At 41.5% G+C, this 21,674-nt stretch overlaps 2 protein-coding genes and 1 long non-coding RNA gene across 3 annotated transcripts; 1 reads left to right on the top strand and 2 right to left on the bottom strand.

Annotated features, from left to right (window-relative positions):
• The first annotated feature begins 1,661 nt into the window (after positions 1-1,661).
• LOC310902691 (cytochrome P450 2H1-like) lies at positions 1,662-11,019 on the top strand. Its single transcript, XM_083844611.1, has 9 exons — positions 1,662-1,893; positions 3,948-4,110; positions 4,956-5,105; positions 6,353-6,513; positions 6,938-7,114; positions 7,594-7,735; positions 8,024-8,211; positions 9,565-9,706; positions 10,197-11,019. The coding sequence occupies exons 1-9, from the start codon at positions 1,714-1,716 to the stop codon at positions 10,376-10,378; spliced, it is 1,485 nt and encodes a 494-aa protein (XP_083700737.1). The 5' UTR covers positions 1,662-1,713; the 3' UTR covers positions 10,379-11,019.
• Positions 11,020-12,006: 987 nt separating this feature from the next.
• LOC310902693 lies at positions 12,007-14,313 on the bottom strand. Its single transcript, XR_014586900.1, has 2 exons — positions 14,081-14,313; positions 12,007-12,703 (listed from the first exon to the last, which is right to left on the bottom strand). It is a non-coding gene; the product is annotated as an uncharacterized lncRNA (long non-coding RNA).
• A 2,847-nt stretch (positions 14,314-17,160) lies between these two features.
• Positions 17,161-20,934, bottom strand: BLOC1S2 (biogenesis of lysosomal organelles complex 1 subunit 2). Its single transcript, XM_083844612.1, has 5 exons — positions 20,802-20,934; positions 19,925-20,041; positions 18,892-19,011; positions 18,275-18,379; positions 17,161-17,709 (listed from the first exon to the last, which is right to left on the bottom strand). Exons 1-5 carry the CDS (start codon positions 20,851-20,853, stop codon positions 17,678-17,680), a joined length of 426 nt encoding a protein of 141 aa, XP_083700738.1. The 5' UTR covers positions 20,854-20,934; the 3' UTR covers positions 17,161-17,677.
• Between the last annotated feature and the right edge of the window lie 740 nt (positions 20,935-21,674).

Here is a 21,674-nt window from a genome sequence, read left to right as displayed (position 1 = left end):
GCTGTTTCAAACAAAGCTGTACATGTAGATCTTACTCCAGAACAACTCCATTTGACGCACTTCTCTCATTTATTTGTTTCACTCCTAAGGCTTTATTGAGCCTGAATTAACTTCACTTAGGACTGTTACATGACTCACACAAGTCAAGTTTAGTAATATTTGTTAACCTTAATAACTAAAGAGCAGCTCACTTTCTTAATATTTATGCTGTGTCAGAAAATCAGTATAATTTTTGCACCTACTAATTCCCCTTTTCTCACCTTGTACACCTATATACTGCACTGGTTTACAGGAGGTATACAGCAGGTTTACTGAAACCTGAGCTTTTTTTAGGAAAAGGGTACCTGTTATTCAGACTCCTTCCCATACCCACATAGTTTTTGGAAGGCATTGTCCACTCAGCCCTGGCCCACAGAGAGCCTGAGTACTGGCTGATGTGCAACCTTTTTCACGTCCTCTTGTACAGCAGTGTGTCCGCCGTGTTTAAACGTGCTCCAGGACAGGGTCACGTAAAAAGTCACATGAAAAGGAAATACATAGCCTAATGCCATGCCTTGTAGTTGGGGTGGAGTGGAAGGAAGTGGCATGTTAGACCCAAGAGGCTGATGAGTCTAAGTATAGTGTCTACAGTAGATTGCTAGCATTTTAAAGACACCATGCATGATGTACAGACAAGATCTGACAACAGAGTCCTGAGATTAGCTCTTTGGTATTGCTCTTTGCTACCAGGTAGCTGATTCACTGTTTCATTCCACTTCTCTGACAGAAAACATACACATTTCCCATCTTGTTTATAGGGTTTGGGATTCCTGTGGGGAGGAGGAGTGGGACGTAATATTTTATGTAAGCTTTTATAGTGTGTTAAATAATAAAAAATATTATTATATAACAATTATAATAAAATAATAAAGTGATAAAATATTATATAACTATTGTATTAACTATTAATAGAGACAATCATTATGTCACTCCCTGATCAGGAAGCCTTTACCTTTCATGGCTCTTCACATCTTCTATGGATTTTCAGCTAGTTTCTAGAAACATCATTAAATGAAGAACACAGCAGGTTGCTGAAGGACTCTTTGGTTTGTAAAAAACTTGTAAACTCCTCAGTGGCCATGCAAATGTTGTAGACAGTGTGGCTTGTCTGGTTAAAACAGATTAGGACAAACTGATTTTACTCCTCAAAAATCTGCATGTGTGACCTGAGTACAATTTCATTTTTTCATTCCAGAAATGGAGGTGAAATATTGAAGAACTAGGGATGATGTCCTTTTTTTTTTCAACCACAGCTCCCTCCACTGTGGACACATACTGGAGTGATACTGCAGTGACTGGCAGGAATTGCTCTATGCTTAAGGGCAACAGCAAGAGTTTAAGCATACCCATAGCAGCTAGACTCTAGTATTTCTGCATTTGAGTTTGCTTGGCAGCATTAGACCATGATTTCTTTAGTCCTACATGAATGTTTACCTAAGGGGACACAAGCTGTAGACGTAAAAAGTCCAAGTATACAAACAGAGAGTTCATCACTCGTTTGTTCATTCTTATCTTGGACAGATTAATAAGTAATCTCCTATCTCAGCAGGAATAGTGAGGTGCTATTGGTTAATTTCATCTGTGTGCTTTTGTACTACAGCATATAACTAAGGATGGATTTGGATGTCCAAGCTCAGCCTCTTATGAAACTTGACATCTCTTTGTTAGACCACCATGGAGCTCCTGGGACTGACTACTATCATCTTGCTGGCCTGCATCTCATGCCTTCTTCTCTTTGCAGCATGGAGAAGCATATCACGAACAGAGAAGGAGCCTCCAGGTCCTATGGCCCTCCCTGTCATTGGAAACATGTTCCAGCTGAACCCGTGGAACTTGCCTGAAAGCTTGAAGGAGGTAAAAGGCTGTCTCCTTTCCTGTGTTGTCTCCATTGCCTATAGCACGAAGTGCAGTCTAGATAGTCTCAGCTTAATTCACTAGACAGTGTCAATGCTGCATCGACCAAACATCAAACTTGAACAGGAAAGGTTTCCCAGAAATGCATGATTCTGATGTCTTATACTGTGTATTATAGTAGTCGTACCAATGATGAGTCCTGTGCTGGCCTCATGGCTGTACTGCATTTTGCAATAGACTTTCTATCAGTGCTCTGATGTTATTGCACTATTCACCACATTCCTTTTGTGTCCATCTCCTCACCACCCTGGCAGCAGGGTCTGGCGTTGTTTGAGGGAAGACCCTGCTCCATTTTGTTGCCTCTGCTCCCTGGCCTATAGGTATAATCTCCTAGGAGGGGAAGTAGTGAGTGAAGGGGCTGAAGCAAAGGAGTTTGGAGGTGAATCATGCTGTCCATTCCCTCCCCTGGCTAACGTCATGCATCTGTCAAACAAAACCGGTGTGTTGCAATGCCTGGGAGGGGTTTAGTGGAGGCAGTTCGGCTGTGGTAACTGTTCCTTAGGGGACTGTGAGGGGATGGTGGTAGATGGATGGGAAGGGGCCGAGTCATCACTGGGTTTCCAGACACTTTGAGCAGGGCTCTTATCCACAGGGTAAAGACTCTCTGGGGCAAATCTCAATCTCTGTGGGAGGTCAGGCAGTTGAGAACCTCCAGGCTTCACGTCCAGCCCTAGTGAATCCACAAGTTTTAACAGTAGTATGAAATGGTGGTCCTGTAGTGTTTTGCCAAATATGAATACTGGGGAGGTCAAGCAGTAACGCAGGTGACCAGGTCACTAGGTTATGCAACGGGAGACTTTTCAGGGTCATTGTCAGCAATCTGCTACTGTTTCTTTAACTCAGCTTTCTTTTATCTTTACCCTATGTGGCAACATTATGCAAGCAGCACAGTTCCTCGAAACGTGTCCCTGGAGAGCTCAAAGGTGTGAGGGCCTGGTACAGTTAAAAAGAAACCCTTGTGGATTAAATATGCTTAAGTCAATATTTATCCCAACTCTAATCTCACACACCCTTAGCACTGAGTGAGACGAGGATCTGTTGAACCAAAGCACACTCCCACTTCTACAGCGTGAGTGACGCTGCGCCTCCAGCTGGGGTGCAGTTAAGCTGCTCAATGTATTGGTGCATATTGTCTGTCACAGTATTGTGGAATCTGCAAGTGTTTCCAGGGATAAAAAGCAAAAGAAAAAAGAAAAAAAAACTTTCATATGAAAGGTTAGTGTTAACCAAGTCACTTCTGAGTGTTCACGTTTTCAGAGAAAAATGTGGCAATGGCTAGCATCACCATGTCCATCAGCAGAAACACCCATAGCCATATGAGCTTCTTTTTGCCTTGCTGCTTGTGAGTGTTGAGAAACACAAGCATCCTGCATTGTTTCATGGCCCTAGGTTATTTGGTTTCCCCAAAATACCGGGACTAGAAAGACTACTGTTCTTAGAAAGTGAGCTTGTTCTTAAAAAGTGAACTTCAGAAGAGGTGTTCCAGTTCAAAGCAAGTGGCCCAAGAATCTTTCTGCAGCTGTAGCTAGAAACAGATGCCTGGGAAAGAGTACATGATAAGCACAAGGATGCAGTGACTCTTCACTGGTGTACTCATCCAATTTCCAGAGATCTGTGGATTTTAGAGACAACTGTAGTATTTTATGCTCAAAACCCCTTTAGGGACTTGCTTTATCAAGTGTGTATAATTATTTTTTGAGCTCGTGCAAACTGTTACTATCTACCACATACAGTAAAAAGGTGTTTCAGACTGTTTGTCAGCCTCGTGAAGATTAATTGCCTTTACTCTGATTTGGACCTGACACATAATCATTCCTATTCAGATCTCCTATTTCTCACACAATTCCTGTTTCCTCTAGGTGTATTCCACAGGTGAAATGTCATGTCACAGTGATGCTAGAACATTGCCCTTCAGACCTCTTAGCTACAATCTTTTTTTTTTTTTTAACATGATTAACATCCAGATGTGGTCTTTGTGTTCTTTCTTCCTACAGCTCAGCAAGAAGTATGGTCCTGTCTTCACAATATATTTAGGCCCCCAAAAGATTGTGGTGCTGTATGGCTACGAAGCTGTGAAAGAAGCCCTGATCGATCAGGCAGATAACTTCAGCGGAAGAGGCAATCTGCCGTTGCTTAAAAAACTCTTCGAAGGCACAGGTATGTCCCTGGTAATGTCAGCATGCAAAGCTCAGGCAGTCAGTGCTTCAGGAACACAGCTGAGAGGGCAGTGGTGGATTTCATTTACTACTTTCATACATAAAAATTAGTAGTAAAAGATTAAAAGCCCAACTCACTGCTTGGACCTTTGAGTAAACTGAACCCCTGGAGAACTGTTTAAGATCCCAGGTTGGCTTCAGTTAGTTCCTTTCTATTTCCACCACTCTTCAAATTCTGGCTAAAATCTTGTTCATGAAATGCGCCTCTAAGATCTTACTGTCTTTCTCCTGTTTCTGAAAATACTGGCAAGATACCTACAGCTCAGGAGCCAGCAAGAGGAAATCCCAGGGCATAATGGCAACAAGCTAATATCGGCTGTCCTAGTAAGGGTCACACTCAGGATTAGGCCCTGGGCCCATTCGCTAGGACAGTTCCCAGTATGGCATTTAGCCACGTAAATGGTTATTCCAGGGTACTTATGTTCCATGGTATTTTAAGTGATCACACGATGTGTGAAAGTGCACAGCTGAACATCTGGTCAGTTACCACAGTGCAAAGGCCACGTGCTGGTGGCCAAGTTCAGGTTAGTACCAGTGGTGCCTTCTTATTTACATCCTGATGTAGTTTCTCTTATTCTGTGAATAAACTTCAGTTTTACTCAAAGTGCTGTGATCATATTGATCACATTTGTCATCTCCGGAATTGAAGGAAAGTTAGGTTTGGGGGCATACAGTGATTGTGGTACAACTCCACAGAGAGGCATATTTGTATGTTGAGAATTTACCACGTAACACGTATTCAGGGAGGCAAAAATCCGTTTCTTCTGTTTTTCCTTCCTGTGTCAGGCATTGTAACCAGCAATGGGGAGACCTGGAAGCAGCTCCGACGATTTGCCCTCACCACTCTGCGTGACTTTGGGATGGGGAAGAAGAGTATTGAGGCACGAATCCAGGAGGAAGCTGGTTTTCTGGTGGAGAGGCTCAGGAACACACGTGGTAGGACATAGACTTTGTGCCTGCTGGGACACTGTGAATCCACAATGGGACAGTGAGGGGTGTGGGGCTGCTTCACCAAACCTGTGACCCAGGAAGTGGGCACACAGCTCCTATTTCTGCTATTTCAACCTACAAATGCATTTTCATAATAGTATGTAAATTAAGACTACTTATTTTAAGTACCTCCCCTGAGAGTGGTACCACCCTGGACCACAGGCTTCCTTTCCACAACCAGCCTTCATGAGTGATAATCTGCAAGGGGGGAAAAGCAGATGGACCTAAATGGATGACAATGCATCACTGTTTCCTATGAGCCTCTAGGAAATAGTGACCCTCCATCTCTGGGTCACTTTGTTATGGCATCTTTTACTATATACTAAAAGGTTTCACAAGCAAGATATATGCAAATGAAAAGTATAAAGCATATTTATTCTTAAAGCTAACAATAAATAGCTAGGACTACTAACCTACTAGGTTTAGGGTTACTATGCTCACCGCTTCTAATGGGACACCGGATGGGCCTTTGCTGGCCAGGGAGTCATCAGGCAGGCAGAGAAATCTTGGCTGCAGTGCTCCTTAGAATAGGCTGCTCCTCAGTGCTGCTGAGTTGACATTTTCTGTCGCCTTTTTTTCCTTTAAGATTTTATACCTTTTCATCTTGATGCTTCTCCTCTTCCATCCTTGATATGCACCACTGTCTGCAATTTTACCTTTCCTGTCTTTCGTGGGTCTAATACCACTTTTTCCTCACACAGGTAATTCTCTTAGAAGTTTATGCAGCTATGCTATCAAAACTCCACTTTTGATCATGGGTATCTGAACCCCTAGGAGAGGGCTAGACAACTGAGGTTATGCTAATAGAGTTTGTAAACAGGGTGCAATAACCTAAAGACATGGCTAATGCAAATTCCTTAAAATTTTCCTTAGATTTTGGAGGGATTATTCAGGCTGTTTCTAATAGTCTATAATGCAGAGAGGCATGCGTCAGCTGAAGAGGAACCAAGCCACTCAGACCAGTGTTCTGGTGAGAACAGGACAAAAGAGGTATTTAAACCACTCAAACAGGAAAATTGGATCATTTAAAGTAGAGAAAAATAAATTGGATTAGCTCTCCACCAGCTTCTCGAAGAACTATACAACTCTGAGTCTCAAAGACTCATAGTAGATGCAGAACTTCCCCATAGTGTCGGAGGAGGGAATAATGACCAAAATACTGAAAGCAAGGAACCATTTTATTTTTGTTGCAGAGAAACCTTTTGACCCTAGCAGTTTCTTAGTCCATGCTGTTTCCAACATCATCTGCTCTATTGTCTTTGGGGATCGGTTTGATTATGAGGACAAGAAATTTCTAACTTTAATTGAGTTGATGGAAGAAAATAACAGGCTCCAGAACAGTATACAGACACAGGTATGTGCAGTTTCATTTCAGTAGTAAATGTATTAATTATTATGATTTTAATGAATATTTATTCACATTATTCATTTTTCATTGGGGTAAATTTTCCTAAATATGGGGAAAACTTTTGAAGGCCAAAAAGTCAATTAAATGACCAAGTCCTGATGTGTGGAGTTTTTTTGTGTGTTTGTTTGTTTGTTTGTTATAATTTATGGACTCCAGATTGTTTGTCCAGAGAAGGGTATCATTGCAAAAGTAGCTCGAGTGAATTCTATCCTTGAAACCATAATCTAAAAGGCATTAAAATCCACTTGAATAATACAGACCTACTGTTCCAAAACAGTTTAATTACTAATTTTCGTAGTAACAGTTAGGGAAAAAAATTATTGTATCTACATTGAGCAAAATGTGCTTTTCCATCATTTTGTTTTTACAGATATACAACTTCATCCCAAATGTCATGGATATTTTACCTGGGCCCCATAAGACACTCATAAAAAATGTTGAAGATGTAAATCAATTTATTTCTGAAATAGTAACAGCACACCAGAAATCTCTGGATCCCAGTTGTCCTCGAGATTTTATTGATGCTTTCATCAACAAAATGGAACAGGTAATGTAAGAGTGAGAGGATTCTGGATGTCAGAGTGAGAAGGTTTTGGATACTAAGAATACCACTGTTTGAATCCCTGTGTCTTCTCACAGTTGTAGCAGGGCACTGGGCTTTTGCAAACACAGAGGGGAATACACTTTCATTGGCACCTTTGTTCTATGCTCACCTTCATTCTACCCTCTCCATTTTCTTTTTAAAGATCTTTAAACACAGAACTAACATTGGCATACAGCACTAGACAAAGCTAGGAGAGCTGGTGACAAACCTGACTGATGTTATTTTGAATGACACTCCTCCCATATCAAAAATGTTCACATCATTCAGTAGAAATACCATAATTGCTGGTGTTCTGGAGATCATCTTATTTTCAAAAGAAAATTAGATGTGCCTAAAAACACACATTACAGGAACAAGACTTTCCTTTGTAAACAAGCTTCTCAGCTTTCTCATTCAAAGAATTCTGCTAAATCTTCCTTCAGGAGAAAGGGAACGGTCACTCAGAATTCACCGTTGATACCTTGACCAGAACCACGCTTGACTTGTTCCTTGCAGGAACAGGGACAACCAGCATTGCCCTGAGATACGGACTTCTGATACTCCAAAAATACCCAGAGGTTGAAGGTAAAAGAAAGGGAATAAATACCTGAAAATTTTTTAATAGGACATGGGTTCAATTTGTACAATTCCTGTCACTGCCACAGGTGGCAATGGTCCCCTGAGCAAAGAAACGTATTTGCAGCATGAAGATGTCTACCAGTCTTAGTTCTATTCATAGGAGAGAGGCATTAGTACTGAGTCTGTTCATATATTCTTGGGGCTCTGAAAGTTTTGCTGCAGCTCTGGGGAGAGGTTTAGGCAAACAGACGAGAGACTTAACCATTCAACATTTACTTATTTATTTCCTAACAGAGAAAATTCACCAGGAGATTGACCGTGTGATTGGCCGAGACCGAGGTCCCTGCATGGCAGACCGGAGCCAGATGCCCTACACAGATGCTGTGATTCATGAAGTCCAGAGATTCATTGATTTCCTTCCACTTAATGTCCCACATGCTGTGACCAAAGACACCAAGTTCAGAGACTATTTTATCCCCAAGGTCTGTTCCACTGTTTCTGAGAAAGGTCATAATCTCTTGAAAACAATGACGAGTTCTATTCATTATCTTTTACTTTGCTTATTTTCAAACACACTGAAATAATGTATAGAATCAGAATAATTTAGTGTGGGAGAGTATCCTGAAAGTTATTGAGTTTAGCCCCCTCCATTGTATTTGAAAAAAGCCTTTCCATCTTCTGTGTGAAGAAGGAGATGGAGCTTTCTATTTTTCACATAAACGTAAACAAAGTTCTAATTTATCTGAAAGCAATGTTAAATACTCGAACCAACCTTACTATTAAAATTCATTACAGAACATCTTTACCATACTTACAGCAGATATTTTTATTTATTAAATGCTCATTTTAAACTGGTCAAACTTCGCTGACTCAGATAAAATATGTTCTGTTATCTTTTAAAGAGGTAGGGGAGTAAAGGATCATGAATCGATTATCAGTAACAATGCCTTTCCAGCTGTGCTCTTTTGCTTAGGCAAAGAGTGCTTTTAACCTTATTATAGCATATGTGGATTAAATAGAGATTCATTTGACCAATTTTCTTTATCATCAGGATTTTCGTATCACATGTGCATGTGCAAACTTAGGTATCTGGAGCTCTGGGATCGACCGGAGGTCTGCTAAGTTTTGAATTGCTGCTTTGCAGCCAGTGTGTGTGATGATCACAGAGCTTACCCAGGCCAAAAGTACAGGGGAATTAAATAAATGAGAGCTGGAGCTTCCTGTTCCAGGCTTCAGGGTTATCAGGATATTGACCTCATAAAAACTTTGCCACTGGGTTCTCTTTCTATAACAAATGATTTCAAAGCTGATACAGTTGACAAGAGAATTTATTTTTCAACATTCTAGAGGATGCAAATGGTCCTCTTGAGGTGTTATTACGCATTAAGACTCCCAGTGCTCTAAGTTTTTATTTCCCTTTGTGAAATAGTCCTCCTGATTGTTACTTATTATAAAAATAATTGTTATTGAATGAACTGCTTCTCTGGAAGAATGTAGCCAGTTAACTCCTATACATGAATGAGTACTGGTGATCTCAGTCAACTCTTCTGAAAGTTCTTTCCTCAGAAAAAAATCCTATTTCCCTAAACCTTTTAAATCTCACCCAAGAACCCCACTTATGGCTCACGAGGAGTTCTACCAGCCTTTCTCATGAAATTTTAATTTTGCTACTTCTGACTGACAGGTATATGTACTGTTAAAGTTAAAACCAAAGCTTTAACAGTTAACACAGTTAAACCAAAGCAGTGCCATGCTGTTCAGCTGTGGGAACTGCTCAATACTGCTGTGCTTTGGCATGTCCCCACTTGAATTTTCTTCTCTCTTTGCTAATCCAGGACACTATGATATTCCCTATGCTGTCTCCCATCCTAAAAGACAGCAAGGAATTTCCAAATCCTGAAAAATTTGACCCAGGACACTTCCTGAATGCAAACGGTACCTTTAAAAGGAGTGACTACTTCATGCCATTTTCTGCAGGTAAGAGCTCTTTCTACTTCAGATCCTAGGCTGTGCTTTGCCAGAACCTCCGAACATTTCAGGGGCTCTGTCACCACTGCCTGTACACTGATGTAGAATAGAAGAGTCACTTCTGGGCAGCCCTAACCCCTGTACTAGAGTTTCAGTTGGCTTCCTTTCTTAGTAGTTACAAAAGACCATCTGATGCATTCTACACAAAAGGATGAACGAGGTGAGACTCACAGCCATGCCAGTTCTCTCTCTCCAGACTTACCATCAAACAGAAGCAGAACATGAAAAACTGAAGCCTTCAAACTGCCTTTCCCCACTAAGCACTCTCACATTATTTTGGATACTGAACCCCTAGTTTAATTCAATTCACTTCCCCAAAATGCTGCAGTGCTGCCCATCTATTCTGAGATGTCTGAACTTTCAAGGAACAGGGGGTAAAATAAGTTACCAGAAAAATTACTCTACCATCACCTCCTTTTTTATTATTTGTTCTTTGCAGGAAAACGCATCTGTGCAGGCGAAGGTCTGGCCCGGATGGAGATATTCATATTTCTAACATCCATTCTGCAGAACTTTACTTTGAAACCTGTTTTGGATCGGAAGGACATTGATACTTCCCCATTAATCACCAGTCTGGCAAATATGCCCCGACCTTATCAGGTCGGTTTTGTTCCCCGTTAGACAATGAAGACAGTTGGCAGCTCCCAAATTCATGAAAACTCTGCTTGAATCAAAGTCATTTCCCAGCTTGATGTGACTGAGATCATTGTTATATTCTTTATGGAGATAAGTGTTATGCTTTAAAAAAAAAAAGTGTGGTGTTTTGATAACCACCACAGCCAGCTCTAAACAGAGGCAGAGTAGGTAATCGCATAGCAACAACAGCTCCCTATGCTGAACGATAGAGGGTCTCCTCTGCCTAGCTCAGGTTCCTATCTGGTTCCTGACATCCTGATGTGTTAGGCTGTGTGGACTAGTGCTGTGAGAGCCCAGCTGCTGCTGTCCCTGTCACCTGCTCCTCTCAGCACAGCAGGAACAGATGCTTGCACTACAGGCTTTTCACAGACCCTGCTTGAGGTACATTTCTCCTCTGTGTTTTCAGTTTGTGATCTACTTGTAAAAGTAAGCATAAAGCAATATGGAATGATTTTCTTCTGTTAGAAGATGAACATCTACTGTAATCTTGCCCCAGTACAAATCCTCTCATATGATGGGGATGGAGTTCATCTGATGGCTGGGCACATGGGTCCTCTCTTGTGTGATTATAATGAAGATCTGTAAAATTAGAATTTATACTGCAAAATAAAGAAGAAGTAATGCACTGAATTGCTTTCTTAAAATCCTAGAAGGACATGTTTTAGTGGAAAACCTTTCTACACAAAGCTTAGACTATCAAATGTTTTCCAAGATTTATACATATTTGACTTTTATTTCACTCATTTATATGAAATACATTACAGCTTGAAGACTGAGCTACAATGACCTATAAAACTTACATTTTCAGTAACAATGTGGTAGAAGGCTCAACTGGCCTTATTAGACCTATCAGAACCAGAACTGTGATTACAGCACTGACCATTGTGCAAAAGAAGACAAATAAAATAATACTGGGATCCCCATGACGTCATTTACTAGCTGGATGGCAGCTTGCATCTTCCCATTACTTTTATGAACTACGTAAAGATCACTAAAGCAATTTTACAACCATTAGGCAGAAAGAGGTAAAAGGAGTTTACGTGAGATGCCAAACATAGATGTACAAATGTAGAACCGGCATTTCCATGAGTTGTTAGCATGGCATTACAAAGTCCATAGCAAAAAATATTACAGAATCACAGAAACACAAATGAAAAAAAGATACATGAAAATATCATCTAGTTTATAACCATATACAACCAGGACCAACTGTTAGAAGACTTCTTGGCAGGAAAAAAAGAAAAAAGAAAAAAAAGAAAGCACTCTGTACTTCCCCTTCAGCTGTTCCATGACTAAAATAAGCAAAGCAAATGGCCCAAGGGGCAACTTCCCTGTTCCAGATATCTTCGTCCATGCTGAATAGATGAGCAGGCAGCCCGTGCAAATCAGCAAGAAAACAGCTTTAGCTCCCAGAGACTCCACCATGATACGGAGCAGAAATTAGAGACAGAGGAGCACTGAGGCTGACTACTGAAATAGTCCTGACTGTTTCAGGAAATACTTGTCCCATAGAGATGACCTACCCAGCTCCTAGGGTGGAAAGCTGAGTGAGAATGACAACACAGCCATCTGTTTTCCAGGTAGTAACCCAGACATTACAAAATGCAACAGACACCATCTACAATAGCAAGAGAATGGGACCATTTAATGCCAGTGAGCCAAAGGTCTGTTCTAAATGTACTAAATGAAACATCAGCTCTTCCCTCTTCTGATTTTGCAGTTACATCCTCCTCCTCTACCCAGCAAGAATCTCTCAGGAAAGTACATGTTCCTCTGCAGAACTTCTAGGAGAGTGGAATAGGTCCTCTTCCACTGAACTCTTAGTCAATCAGAGCCTCTTTCACAACATCAGGTCCATATAACACCACTGCACATACTGTGCCCAAAAATATATTGTAAACATGAGACCGTCCTTCTTACTGAGCTGAAACAATTTACCAAAAAAGAACACAGCTTTTAAATTACACACATTTAATTACAAGAACATGAGCAAGTCACACTACATAGAAATGAAAGTGCTCTTGTAAAAGCTATCAAGCCCTGCAAGCAAATACCCTTTACCTCTTCCACAGACTCAGGCAAGCTATTCTTTAGCTGCAACATGTTTCCTATGAAGGGCAAAGGAAATGGCCCAGGAAGTAGCTTCACTGTTTCTGACATCTTCTCCAATGCTGAAGAGACAAGGAGGTAGACAATGAAAACTAGCAAGGAACTGGTTGTGGCTCCCAGCGGTTCTGTTGCAATGTGAAGCAGGGATGTGGGATCAAAGGAGGGCTGATGCTGCATCCTGAAAGTCTCACTTTAGGTAGCCTACCGTAAAAACAACAGTGAAAAGATAATCAATAGATCTCATTTCTTCCAGGTTAAACATAACTGCTTAGATAAAATCACTGGCTGCTGACAGACCTGGATGAACTGCTTTAATTTAGAATTTTTGTTGACCCCTGTCAAGGTTCAACTTTGTTCTACTGTAATATCAGAAAGCAGGGACAAATATTAATCATTAACAAACCTTGCATTAACAAACAAATATCATGCTTGTCTTCTGCTTATTACTTTTGCTTGTATGTTTTTTCTCAGATGTAACACTCACATACAACAACATACTATTATATAATAATTATACATTTAGCTTCAGGCCAATATACATTTGTGATTAGCACCCCACTGGATATCTTTTAACATTTCTATTGAACACAGAGTTCCACGTAAAAAAGTATACTCCATTCTAGAAGAGCTATTTTTCAGCTGTTGAACACATTGCAGTTTCCACTAATGATTTAAGACCCCATCCTGAATACTCTGGACATCTCCACGTTGGATCAGACTCAGAATCATAGAATCATTTAGGTTGGAAACAACCTCTAAGATCATCAAGTCCAACTGTTAAGTCCAACTTCTGAAGAACCTGCTGGAGCAGCTGAGTAGAACTGCCTCAAGGGTGCTGGGGAAAAAATCCTTCTCTGGAACTGAATGCTTCTGTTCCTGCTTAAAGAGCTGTGTTTGCTAGGCTATTAGTCCCTGGCTTGCAGTTACAGTCCTGTCAAGAACTAGAGACTTGTCAAGAACTGCTTCAGCTTCAAAGCAGCTGCACAAACCACTTTGACAAGATACTTTGCCCCTTGACTCTCATCTGTCAGCCCCCTCTTTCCTCTGTGATCTTCCATGTCCTTCCCTTCAAGCACATGCTACTTTCTTATTATCTTTTCCACCAGGAAATGCCACAGAAGAGAAGAGATGATGTTTTAATATCCCTCGTGCCTCCTCTGAGATGTCTAATGGACTTTCTAGGAAAAATGTTTGAGCAGCAACCAAGCTGTGCCTTGGCTTTTGGACTATACAATTCACTAGTAATATGCTGTCCACACACACTTCGCCATGCCTCTTCTGTGGTGCTGCTTTTCAAGGACCTGCCAACCTTGCCATGATTTGGATTCTACCAGTCACAGAGAGGGCCCTCAGGCGGAGAAGGGAATGGTCACTAAGAGACAGAACTGAGAATGCAGCTGCTAGCTCTTGGCGTAATTGGGGTGCCACTGTCTCACAAACACTCAGGTACCCATTCTCTAAAATTCCCTCTCAGTAAAAATTCACTTTGTGGGACAAGCTCCTCTTCCCATCTCTGCTTCCTGGAGATATGATACTCAAAAGTTTGTGAAAGAGTTTGCTATTTCTTAGCTCTCTTACCTGAAAACACTAAGTGAAATCCATGGCTAGACAGACTTCTGATCTTCAGAATTCCTGAGGCTCCAGAGTTCAAAGAGTTCATCTTTGTAATTTTAAAATATCACTGTATTTTCTACATGCAGAAAACCAACTATTTCAACACAACAATACTGGTTCTTACTTTCCCTTAACTGCTTTATCTTGGGTAAGTTTTCTCTACTGACACATCACCCTCTTGTGGCCATCTTGCAATCCTGTCACGAAAAGACAATGAGCAGAAAAATGCTGTATTATTTTTCTTTGGAATTTTCTATGCCCTGATCATACAGACTCCCAGAACTTCCAACAGCATACTGGTTTGTATGTGGTGAGTGGATCTCACCACATCAATTGTACCTTTGCGTAAAACAAGCCATGGCTAAGCTAGCAGTTCTACAAAACCAGATCCAAATAGGAGTGTCCCTGCAGTGTATTTAAACCTATTCTTGAGCCTCACTGTAAAGACACAAATCAGACACCAGACCTCTGACTATAAAGAGATCGGATAGGGCAGCCCAGGAAGCTCCATGCAGACTGAACATTCTCCAGGTTGAGGTAAATGCAGAGGTAACAAGATAAAATGGTTTTGCTTGCATGTGAGCGTATTTACATATCCACTGTCACTCTGTCCCCTTGATCCACTGGGCCCTGAAGGATGAGCAGTACCTGTTAACATCAGTAGTGTGGATGCCCTCTTTAGAGGATTCCAATTTCCAGGATTCTCATTCCAGGTTTAGTCGTGACATTGACAGAATCCTCTGCTTTCAGACATGTCTTTGAAGACCCTGTAAGGTGCTGATTATGGCTTACAGTTAGTATGTCCGTACTCCAGAGTGGTGTTCTGTACAGTCACAATCTGCTTAATCAAAAATTCCAGTTATCTGATGAGCAGAGGACAAACTCCAGCCTTTGTGCCCCTGAGAATGTGTTCTTGCTTAGCTAGCAGTAGTCTATCTTTGAGTGCAGTCCCTTCTGCCTAAACACTCTGGCCATCCCTGTATCCAACTCCTGTGTTAGTAAAAATTCCTACTGGGTTGCCATAACGTCCAAAGCTACCACTGGCAATATAGTGTGCTGCATGCATGCATTACGGGAAGAAAGTCTTGCTGGCACAGGATGAGCTTCGTACATTGAACAATGCTTGAGGGAGAAACATGAGTGTCTCCTATTTTCTTTTAAGAAAGACTTGTAGCCCTGAAACTTCTTCACCATTGTGTGCCTCCCCATGGCCTCAAGACAAGCAGGTGCCCTACTAAAGCAGCTCCAGTAGGAAGTATTGAAGGATGTAAACAAAAGCAGAGAGGAAACCTGCATTTTTCTTCATGGTCAGTTCAGCAGATTACACAGCAAGGCCGCTGTAATGATCCCAGTAGCAGAGGATTCTTCTTATGCATGACACTATGAGCCTTGGTATCTTAACTAACTGGAATGTGGACATATGTATTGAGGAAAATGCCATGGTGACTGCAACACTTCTTAAAGACAGAGCAGGGCTGCCACGCATCCAGTTCTGCACCCAGCTTGGTTTTGCGGACTCTGTCTCCAATTGAGGATCTTAGTACATGGCACACATCCAAGAAGGGAGTGGATTTGCACCTAAATCGACAGCATGCTGCCATTAGAGTATGGAGCCTGTCTGGGTCATGTTCCATTCTCTGTTCAATACCTGATTGGCAGGTTATCTGCCAGGAGCAGAAGAATTTACTTAGCTTGCTGCATAGTGACAGGACAAGTCACTGGCACTTTGTGCTTGATATTTTCCCTATCACATAAACATGATCACAGTGCTCTAGACAGCATCTTATCCTCAAGAGATTTTACATCATCAGCTGTGATTCTCCTCCATAATGGCAAAGAAAAAAGATGGTACTATCAAATACACTGGTGAGTCTGGCTGAATCATGTCCACCTCTTGCATAATCTAAAAGTGCATGAAACCCTGGAGAAACAGGACTTGTAGACTCTCTACCACCTTGTCTTATTGCGGTTGGTATATTACACTTCCCCATATCAGAGATCACCAAACAGGCCACTGTCCACACTGTCATTCATGCCAGTCTCTAGGAATGAAGATTTTAGATCTGCCTGGCTAAGATCCTCTTGTCTAGCATAACTGTGAACACAGGTGCTGTTCTACATGGTATGATTTCCTCCAACACAGAAATAACTCATCAGTTGGTATCTCTTCCTGTTGGACTGGAGGATGTTGCTTTGATAATGATGCTAAGTATTTAATAGCTAACTACGGATAAAAGCAAACACACAAATGCATGGATGCCTCTAGGAGACTTAACCCTGTTCTTAAGATACTCATTCAAGAAAATCTTTCAAAGTGAACTTGGCCTTCTCAAATCCTACATCAAGGCCATCTAGAATAGTATTTACCAGGTTAAACCCAGGATTTTTAAAGTGACGCTGGAGGCTCTCAGAGGTCTTGCTTCACCGCTTTTAAATAGCACCAGGAAAAACTGTCAATCAGTGGCTGTACACTGACTGACAGAATTATGATTTTTACCATATTGTCACCTGACTAACCATTCTTCTAAATAGTCCGTCGAAAGTTTGAACTTCCTCTTTCCTACATCAGCACTTGTACTATCATCTACTGCAACTCACTCAAAAGCCACCTTCGACTAGTATGAGTCAATAGGAAACAAAAACCCACAAACTTTGAGTGGGAGTTTCCGTTCAGTGAAAAGGGCCTTGTTAAATTAGCAATTTGGAGCATTGTTAATCTTGTAGAGAAGGAGATTTATTTGCTGGGCATGCCCCTTCAAAAACTACTAGGATCAAAATATTATACAAAACTTCACTGGGAAAGCAGAGAAAGGATGTGCTACGTCAGCTAAGCATGTGATAATGTTATATAAGAATTCCACCTGAGGTCAGGACAGGTAAAGAATATAAGTGCAGAAATACTTGACACAGAGTTTAAAGCTTATTCTCTTCTATGATCTCCAGTAACTGGAAAGAGTTTGTCTTTATTAACAGACCCTTTGAAAAATAAAAGGACAACTTACATAATCTTTCCAACAGGAATTTGAGATTCCAGAGAGACAAATGCAGCAAGTTGTTTTATTGTAAATTTATCATAACTAGTCTCTCTATTTCAAACAGATAAAGATGGATATCAAACTCGAGTATTTTCAATACCACATTTGTACCTCCAAAGGCCAGGGAATCTTCTTAATGCAGAGCTCAATGAAAGAAAAAAAAAAGGTTTAGGTCCTGCTGCTACTACGGAAAACATTTTTATAGGTTATGCAGGGCTTTTCCTAGGTAGAACATTTCATGTGGGACACAGGACTAACACACAGCCAATATCAACATACGGGTTAGGGACAAGTTTCAACTTTTCACCATGTAACAACGGAAGCAACAGAAACGTTTGAGAAGAGGAAAATACCATTCAGCCTTAAGCATGAATACAGCCTACTGTATTCGATAGATACAAAAGATTACCAGTCATGATGTTAGCTGTTACCAAATCCTTGTCAACATATAAAACTGGTGTTGTGTAACTTAAACAGGGATCAGTCTGACTCATAGCCCAACTCCAGCTTAAAGATTGTTGTAATTTCATCGTTTCTCCAGTTTTTTGTACTTGGCTTCTGCAGGAGGAAAAATAACAGTATTTTAGGACTCGATAGGTAAAAATCTTAAATCTTGTATGCAGCAATACAAGACATCTTACAACCAAGTTAATTTAAAGAAATCACTTGGGGCCATTTTTTCCTAAAGTACTTAGGCAAATCTAATTGAAAAATGGGATTGTCAAGATCTAGATGCCTACGTCAGACAACTCATACTAACTTAAGCCGAGACTTGGGTGCCTGGTGGAACTTAGTGAATCTCTCTATTTGTGGGATTAAACATCTGTCTTTAAAATTTGCATCAGTGCACACTGCAAAAAAGAAATCAAGCTTCATTAATAAGTTGTAGTTCAATAATACCTGTATTATACCTCCATGTAACTTGATATATTAATCTTTTATCAACTCTTACCACTTCACACACACTTCTAATGTTCATTAACTGGAAGTGGATCAACATTATGCTGCACGGGCAACTCTGTCACTCAGACTTGTTAAATAAAGTAAGAGTTTACTTTGTCTTGTGAAATCTCCTTATATGGGAATATGTTGCTAGGTAGTAACAGCAAAAGATAATCGTTACCAAGTTTTTTGGAATATGCATCCAATTTATAAGCTGCTTGCTCCAGAGCTGCAACCTGCTCCTCAATTAGGTTGATTTGTTCCAGATATGGCTGAAGAGCAGCATCTTAAAAAAAAAAAAAAAAAGCTGTTAGTTCTTATTAATTCAATTCCAGGAAACAGCTCATACATCAAACATAAGAATTTCTCGTAATGTTCTTCAGATAAAATACTTCAAAAGCTCCTTCCTTTTCCCACCCCAAAATTGAGTGGTGACGCTGATAGCCATATTCCAGCAACTTATGAAAAGCTTAAGAGGCTAGACTGGCTTACTGGCAAAAGCTTACTGGCTAGACTCCACACAAATAAAAAAACAATGTACATCAAAAGAATTGTTATTTAATCCCTATCAGTCCAAAATTTGGGGTAGAACGGGACATAAATTCTCTTATGCTAGTCTACGTACACTGTAGTTTTGTAAAGATATACAGAAGATTGTCACTGTCTAACAGCATGTATATTTCAGTGAGTTTTCTTTCCTTGAGAGCCTACTGGAGTGTAAACTATCAAATCTTAGATGCTTAATTTCCCATACAAGTCTAGAGTTAATTATACCCCTCCCTTATTTGGTTTACTTACATTTTTGATTTAAATCCTTCAGATTTCTGCTGATGTTTATAGCAATATCTTTCATTTCTAGGTATTTCAAACTAGTCAATTTGTTCATGTTTTCCAAGAGTTTGTAGTCTTCACTGGTGGCTTAAAAGCAACAGAGTACATTTTAATGTTCATGCAGTTTGAACTGGGCGCAGACTCTTCTAGAGGACAAGAAATTTCAAAACAATAGCCAAATATAATGAAGAATAATTGAGGTGGTAGTAGAGGTATTAGTATAATGATGTACAAAAAGAAATGACATTTTGTGAAATGTAAAAATCAATTGGACTGTTGAATACATACTTGCATTTTTTTCTCAAAAAAATTAACAAACAAACAAGAAACAAGCAAACTTGAGAAACTTCAGGTTGAAGGAAACTGTCATTCCAAAGACAGACTCCAATTCAGCAAAACATAAAAAGGAAGAATGCTTCAAAGATCAGAATGGTAGATAGAGTTTTGGGCAATCCCTGCATTTTCTCAGCCTCACAGACTTCCTTGCCTATTTTACCAAAGTCACTTTCATTCAGATTTTCAAGACAGAATCCAGTGAAATTCAGAAGATAAATTACCATGTTTCCGCTTCCCGCAGTCCCCTATCTGTTTAACAGAGATAAGAGATCTTCTATACATTCACAGCAATGTGGAAGGACGATCATATCAGAGAGATCATCAACCTTATGAAGCATCTCCGCTAGGCAGGTATCCGCTTAAGTAACCTAACTGCTAAGTTTCCCTTGCTTTTAACGGGGAATTAGATTAAATGACCTGCAGAGGTCCCTTCCAACCTATATAATTGTATGATTGCCTGTTACAGGCTCAAAGCAGTTGGACAAGACTGCTGATTTTTAAAACATACGCATGTGAAGCACCTATGAGGAACAGAACAGTTATTGCCAGCCTTGTCAAATATGATAAAATAGGTATAGTTTATACAAACAACACAACAGAGTTCCTGGAAAGAAAATGAAAAGAAATAAAAATTTATTTGCCAGTCAGTACTGCAGTGCCTTACCTGTCAGTTCACCTGTTAAGTAAGTGGCCATTTTGCTGAACATATCTTTACATAGTTCATTGATGTCTGCTTCTGCAGGCTCCTTAGCTTCCTCTGCTGTTTCAACAGCAGGATCCACTAATCGGGGTACAGACATTATAGGGTTAGAGGAAGGTTAGCAGGTACAGAAACACACCATAAAAATGAAAAGGTCCAAGTGTTTTATTTTTGTTGGTGTTGTTGTTTTTGTTGGTGTTGTTGACTTTACCTACTTTCCATACAAATTGTCTACTTTGCACAAAAGGAGAACAAACCAAGCCTTCACCTTAAAGAAGCATCAAGATTATTTTTAAATAATATGCTGGGAAACATTTAAGGGGAAGGCACCAGGCCCGACTGCATTTACAAATATCAGCCCTCTCTGAAAGGAATATGGGGAGAACTTCTGCGGGATGTTGCCTCTAAGAACTTTGTGCGCAATTCCATTGATGTTTATTTCTAGTCACTCCCTTAACATACGAAAACTGCCCCAAGCCAGTTTCACAAGGGGAAGAAACGGATTTCCATCCACGGAAAACGATAATCAGCGCTTTCCTCCTCGAAACCCATTTCTACCACACTTGGCCCTTGTTCTGCTCTCCCACAACCCGGCAGCTTGCTCTTTGTTTTGCGACAGCTTTTGCCTTGCCTCTGGGCTGAACGCAGAGACCCCCGGTCCCCGCCCGTAGGGGGATCGCAGATACATGGCAGGACGCTGCCACCAGACGGACAGACAGACGGACAGACAGACAGCCCCGGGGCCCGCCCCGCAGCCAGCCCCCAGCCCGGCCGGGAGCAGGCAGCGCACCCCCACCGCCCCCCCACCGCCTCGGGGCGCCCCCAGCCCCCGGCCCCTTACGCTTGGCGGGCTGCGCGCCGGCCTCGGGCAGCCCCTCCGCCGCGGTCGCCATGGCGGCAGGCCCCGGCCCCCGCCGCCGCCACCGCCGCCCTCACGCGAGGCCGCGGTCCCGCCCCTCGCCATGGCGGCGCAGGCGCGGCCCTGGAGAACCGGGGCGGGCCGGGGCGGGCCGCGGCCTTCTCGCAGCGCTGGGCGCTGCCCGACGGGGGCGCTGCCCGACGGGAGCGCTGGTGCCCCGCAGCCTGAGGGGAGTACCCGGCCCCGTAACCAGGGGTGGGCTGCGGGGACGTGCGGGAGCAGACCCCATAGCGGCAGCGGGAGAGAGAGGAATACCGAGATGTAAAGTGTGTCACGGTTTTAATTTTCATGAGCTGTAAGAGGCAGCGAAGCAGCGTTGAAAGTGTTTGACTTCACACAGCTGTGCTGTCAGTGTAGTTACTTCCTTCCTTGCGACACCGTGACCCGAACATTGATTGCAGGAGCACTTTGACAGACCAGCCCCGTTCCAAGGGTTGCGGCTCGCCCAGCCCTCTCCAGCCCATGCTTGCAGTATTTCCCTTGGCGTAGCAGCTGCACTGCCGGGTGAGGGTCTTCGTGCAGCTTAGAAGCTGCTCTCCTTGCTGGCACGCTGCAGTCTGTGCCGTGGTGACTGCGGTAAGCTTTGCTGCAGTTACCACAGCAGTAGCTATGTGTCTTACTCTGTGCATAGTATGATATAGAGTATATATATACACTATACTATACATAGCATTGATGTATAGTATATGTATACTATACAATATATAGTATATATAGTATAGCATAGTATATATAGTATATGTATATAATATAGCATAGTATATATATCGTATATAGTATAGTATACATATGCAT

This window comes from Anser anser (genome assembly GCF_964211835.1).
Source record: "Anser anser genome assembly, chromosome: 7".
NCBI classification, from domain to species: domain Eukaryota; kingdom Metazoa; phylum Chordata; class Aves; order Anseriformes; family Anatidae; genus Anser; species Anser anser.
This window is presented reverse-complemented; position numbering and strand designations above follow the sequence as displayed.

Coding starts and splice junctions, on each gene's coding strand:
- BLOC1S2 (XM_083844612.1), bottom strand. CDS start 20,853: ATGGCGACCGCGGCGGAGGGGCTGCCCGAGGCCGGCGCGCAGCCCGCC. Junction 20,042..20,801: donor CGGCGCGCAGCCCGCCAAGC/GTAAGGGGCCGG, acceptor TACCCCGATTAG/TGGATCCTGCTGTTGAAACA. Junction 17,710..18,274: donor TGCATATTCCAAAAAACTTG/GTAACGATTATC, acceptor TTCCTCCTGCAG/AAGCCAAGTACAAAAAACTG.
- LOC310902691 (XM_083844611.1), top strand. CDS start 1,714: ATGGAGCTCCTGGGACTGACTACTATCATCTTGCTGGCCTGCATCTCA. Junction 1,894..3,947: donor TGCCTGAAAGCTTGAAGGAG/GTAAAAGGCTGT, acceptor TTCTTCCTACAG/CTCAGCAAGAAGTATGGTCC. Junction 6,514..6,937: donor AGAACAGTATACAGACACAG/GTATGTGCAGTT, acceptor TTGTTTTTACAG/ATATACAACTTCATCCCAAA.